Source organism: Grammomys surdaster, unplaced genomic scaffold (genome assembly GCF_004785775.1).
Source record: "Grammomys surdaster isolate TR1022 unplaced genomic scaffold, NIH_TR_1.0 124938, whole genome shotgun sequence".
Classification (NCBI taxonomy): Eukaryota; Metazoa; Chordata; class Mammalia; order Rodentia; family Muridae; genus Grammomys; species Grammomys surdaster.
The window spans coordinates 289,564-294,596 of NW_021619867.1; the positions used below are offsets into that span (position 1 = coordinate 289,564).

General features: G+C 41.7%; 1 protein-coding gene across 1 annotated transcript in view; it reads right to left on the minus strand.

Annotated features, from left to right (window-relative positions):
• Positions 1–3,991: 3,991 nt before the first annotated feature.
• Rptn (repetin) overlaps positions 3,992–5,033 on the minus strand; it is a 3,371-nt gene continuing 2,329 nt past the window's right edge. The window contains 1 exon segment of the mRNA XM_028784921.1: positions 3,992–5,033. This exon segment is cut by the window's right edge and continues 10 nt beyond it. Within this exon segment, the coding sequence (XP_028640754.1) occupies positions 3,992–5,033 (1,042 nt within the window).

Genomic DNA, 5,033 nt, shown 5'->3' on the forward strand with positions numbered 1-5,033 from the left:
TTATAGGGAATTGGAAGAATTCTCTAGAAGGATTGGGTAATCTAAAATTTCATTGGTGAATGCTAGGGGGTCATAAGTGGTCAGTGAAAAAATACAAACCTATGTCATGAACATTTAACCATAGGATGAGATAAGGCTGCCTGCACAGATGGCTCATCCTGAGATAAGGTATTTCCTCACTTTTGTGTCTATTCCCCAGGCTGTTTCTTTTTTTGGAGAGGGTTTTATGTTCTTGTTTCTGGATATTATGGTCTGTTCCTGGAGCTGGTGCCTACGGCCTTCTTTTCCAAATCAGGCCCAGTCCTTAAATGGAGACAAATGGGGTTCATGTTGTCCTTTCAGTAAGAGGTACAGGAACAAGGTATATTTATATAAAATAAATGAAAAACTGTTAAGAAAATTGATGAAAAAGAAGACACATGATAGAGATTGGAGGGACTCTCTCTTAGATTAAAGCCAGAGGAAGTTTCTCTGATGGAGTGATATTAGGTAAGACCTGAATGAAATGAGAATCTGGAATCATAACTTGTTAATGAGAAGACCATTCTGAGCTAAAGAAATGTCTGGTTCAAGAGTTCCCAAGTGAGAGCCAATGTATTTACTAGAATCTTGGAACAAAGGCCACGGCAATTGGAAAATAGTAAATTCAGAGGAAAGTGTTAAGAGATGAAGTCTGGCAAGAACACCCTGTTGGAAGAGATGAGGAGAATGCTTGACTCTCATGGCAAAGTCCAGGAACTTTCAGTAGGGAGTCACATGACACAGTACACATTCTTAAAAGGGATAGGGAGCCTACTCATTGAGAAGCTGTATTGGGGCGAGGTGATGTGGCTTAGGTGCTGGGAGTAGGGATAAAAAAAATGACAGATTTGGGCTATCTCGAATTTTGTAATAAAGGAAAGGACTTCTTGATGAGTTTGACTGGAGAACAGGAAAGGATTACAGTGAAATATTTCTCCTAGGCAGTTGACTAGAGCAATATGATGACCAGTGACTGACTGCCTCCCTGAACTCTGAGTTTTGGTATGTTTCATTCTAGTTCCTCTTTGATTAACTGGTAGGAAGTTAGAGAACATTTGTGAAGAAATTCCTCTTACTATTGAAAAAAAATGCTATTTAAAAAGCAGCTAACTGGCCCAACTTGACACCCATCCCATTGCAAGCACCAGTCACTGACACTATTAATAATACTCTGTTATGCTTACAGACAGGTGTCTAGCATGACTGTCCTCTGAGAGGCTCCACTCAGCAGCTGACTCAGAGGGATGGAGAATCCCACAGCCAAACAGTGAATGGAGCTTGGGGACTTTTATGGAAGAGTTGGGGGAAGTATTGCAGGCCCAGAAGGAAATAAGTAACTCCACAGGAAGACCAACAGAGTCAACTAACCTGGACCCTTGGGGCTTTCAAAGCTTGAACCACCAACCAAAGAGCATACATGGGCTGGACCCAGTTGTGCTCCACCCCCACCCCACCCACATATGTAGCAGAATTGTCTTCATGTGGTTCCTGAACAACTGGACCAGAGTTATCCCAAAACATATTGCCTATATGTTCTTCTAGCTGGGCTACTTTGTCTGGCCTCAGTGGGCAAGGATGGGCTTAATCCTTCAGAGACTTGATCTGCCAGGGTTGGGGAATACCCAGGGGCCCTCCACCCTTTCAGAGGAGAAGGGGAGTGGAGAAGGATTGTGGGAAGGGGTGACTGGGAGGAGTGGCAGTGAGCAGGATGTAAAAGTGAAAGAATTAATAATAATAATAATAATAATAATAATAATAATAATAAAGCCAGCAGAAGGTTGGGACTAAGGTCTTGTGGCCCACCACAAACCTCTCTCTCCTGACCACAGTCCTTGCTTAGATGCCTTCCTTTCCTCTATGAAAGCCTGTCTCACTTACTCCCCTCTTTGTTACAACTGTGAATTACTTGTATTTATGACACTGGGTCTTGAGTAGTACAACCAATTCAAGCTTATCCTCAATTAGTTTACAAGTAGATGAGACCCAGACTGTTTTTTTAATTTGGCTTTGACAATTACTGGGGGTAACCCCTATTCTACTCTTCTAACCGCAGGCCTGGCTACCTCCCTAACAGTGTTCCACAGATACTTGCTGCTTCTCCTGGCCACGTGCTCATCATCCATCTCCCATCATGGTGGCTTCCTCTCTCCTTTCCTCCTTCCTTTCCCCTTTTCCATCGTTTCCCCCCAACCAGGTCACTCCGAACCCACCTACCTCTAATCTCTCCAGTAATTGGTTGTAGCCAATTTTATTTAACCTACAGCTTTAAATCAAGGATCAACATTTGCAGAACAGAAGATTGTAAATGTGAGAAGTCACCATAGGCCTAGGATTCAGCATTACAATGCTTAGCAACAGAACAAACCTCAATAGTCTTGCACGATAATTTACTGTGCTTCTCTGTCTTACTGTATTCTGACCTTGAGGGAAATAACTGTTGCTATGGATTATAGTATAGCCCAACGGCCTTCAGTACCCCTTCCTAGCTCCAGTATTTTTCTTCCTTACACTAAGAGTTCTGGCTGTGCATTCCTGTTTTTCCAAGCAGGAATGTTGAAGTTTCGGAGGATGTAGAGTTGGCAGAGACTTAATGGACATCTTAATGTGGAGTCTAATGAATAGTTATGAGTGAAATATAGCAATTCTCTGGTAGAGATGAGATGAAAATTACATTTAGATGAAGAGATAAGTTCATTTTGGCTAGTTGTTATTCATTTCTAATGATTTCTGTTATAAGTGCTCAGAAACTCAGAACAGATAGATTTCTCTTTTCTTTTGAGACAATATCTCATTCTGTTTTTCATACTGGCCTGAAAATTACTATGTAGACCAGACTGGCCTAAAATTCACTAAAGATTTTCCTGTCTAATCCTTCTGAGTGCTGTGATAAGAAGCATAAACCTCCATGCTTGGCTTCCTAAGATATTTTAGAAGATAAGAAATGAGATCTTTTAAATTTGTTTTATTTTATTTTACATGCGTGGGTGTTTTGCCTGCATGTATTATGTCCATTACATGTGTGTCTTTTGTCCGAAGAGGTCAGAAAAGTGTCAGATCCTTTGGAACTGGAGTTATGTCAAGCCAACAGATGGTGTAAGAACCATAGCCCAGTACTTAGCAAGAATAGCAAGTGTTCTTAACTGCTGAATAATTTCTCCAACCCTAAGAAATGAAGATTTAGTCTTAGAATATGATCCATAAGTGAGTCACATTTCCACACTGAAGAAAGGAAAAAGCCATCAATATCATTGCTTACCAATCATTTATTGAGTATTTTAATATAATTTCATGTTCTACACATCGTCTTTGGGAAAGTTTTCAGAATTGATAGATTGGGCTACCAGGGATCTTCAAATAGATGATACATATTTTCTTTCTGTGTGATGATTTGGTAGGTCTGGTCAATTCTCATGTCCATCAATGGAAGAATAGGAGCCTAGGCATCAGAGATGCTAATATCAGAGAATCTCTCCGTGATCTCTAGCTCCTTTAGAGGCCTCCCAGTGGTTCATCAAAGTCTAGGCCATGAAGCTTGTGGTTCCTGATATTGTGCCCACAAGAACCAAAGCTCACCAAAGTCCAAAAATCCCTTTCTTCAAATATAGTGTAAGTTTTCAGTGTACTTTTTCCTGTTTCTGAATTTCAGGGAAAGTGCTCTGCCATTGAATGATTCAACCAGGTATCACCTAAACTATAAATAAACTAGCAATGATTTAAATCCACAAAGTGATCAAAATGAAGATTGATTAGTTCACCTAATTTATTCCACCCAACCAATTAACCATGCAATTGATATTCAAGGAACTGAAATTTCAAAAAATGAGTACAAGTCTTCAAAAGCATTCTTGTAGACAGATGAAAAAGAGAAGGATTACATATAATTTCACCCTTTTAAACAGAAGTACAGATGAATTGGCATGTAGGTTTCTTCTTTAGTTTCAAACTACTTTAGCCCTGATGCTCACACAGCCTAGTACTGATATGCTGCCTGCTCTTGGACATAGGCATAGAAAGGGCTGGAAGAGTTGGCTGGTTTGGTAGGGTGGTTTCCAGATTTTTCTCTTCTTTGGGACCTTCCACCATCGTGAGTTGGATGTAAATGTCTTCCCTGGGGCCCTCCACACTGGTCATCTTCACTTGTGTGGAATTTTTCTCTGTTGGGGAAGCTTCTAGATTGGTCTTGGCCTCCTTGATACTTGTCCTTTTCTTCATGGGTCTGACCATCCCATTGTCGATGATGGTCTTGACTCCTGTGATTCTGCTCATCTTCATGATGTCGGCCACGTTGACGATCATGATTTTCTTTGTGAGCTTGCCGGTGTTGTCTTTGCTGCTTCTGCTCATCTACATGGGTTTGCCTATCCCTTGTTTGATGGCTTTGTTCCTCTTCATGAGTTTGCCAGTTCTGCATCTCATACAGACGTTCCTGATCTTCAACACTGTGTCTATCCCAGTCTTGATGCTCTTCCTCTTCCCAGTGGTCCTGCTCGCTGCTCTGTGATTGCCAGTCATACTCTTCATGGGAGTATGGTTCTTGCTGTACCTGAGCTAAGAATTTGTGTTCATTATCCTCTTTAGGCTTCCATGCCTGGTGCTGGATTTGCTGCTCCCTTCTATCTGGGGATCTCTGTCTCTGGGTTTGACTCACTTCTTCTCTTGAATTCTGTTGACTTAGTTTTCCTGACCTTCCAGATTGTTCAACATATGAGTCTCTTGTTCTATCAGTCCCTTGAAAATGCCTGTTTTGCCCTTGATTTCCAATCTCTGACTGACCATAATGAAAACTCTGGCCTTGTCTGTCTGACTGATGCCAGTGTGAACTCTGGCCTTGACTTTCTGTCTGGCCCTGGTGAGACCTCTGGCCTTGTCCACCTGTCTGACCATGTTGGAAACTCTGGCCCCGTCTGTCTGTCTGATGCCAATGTGAACTCTGGCTTTGTCCTTCTTTCTGACCCTGGTGAGGACTGTGATCTTGTCTGCCTTTCTGACCCTGGTGAGGACTCTGGTCTTTT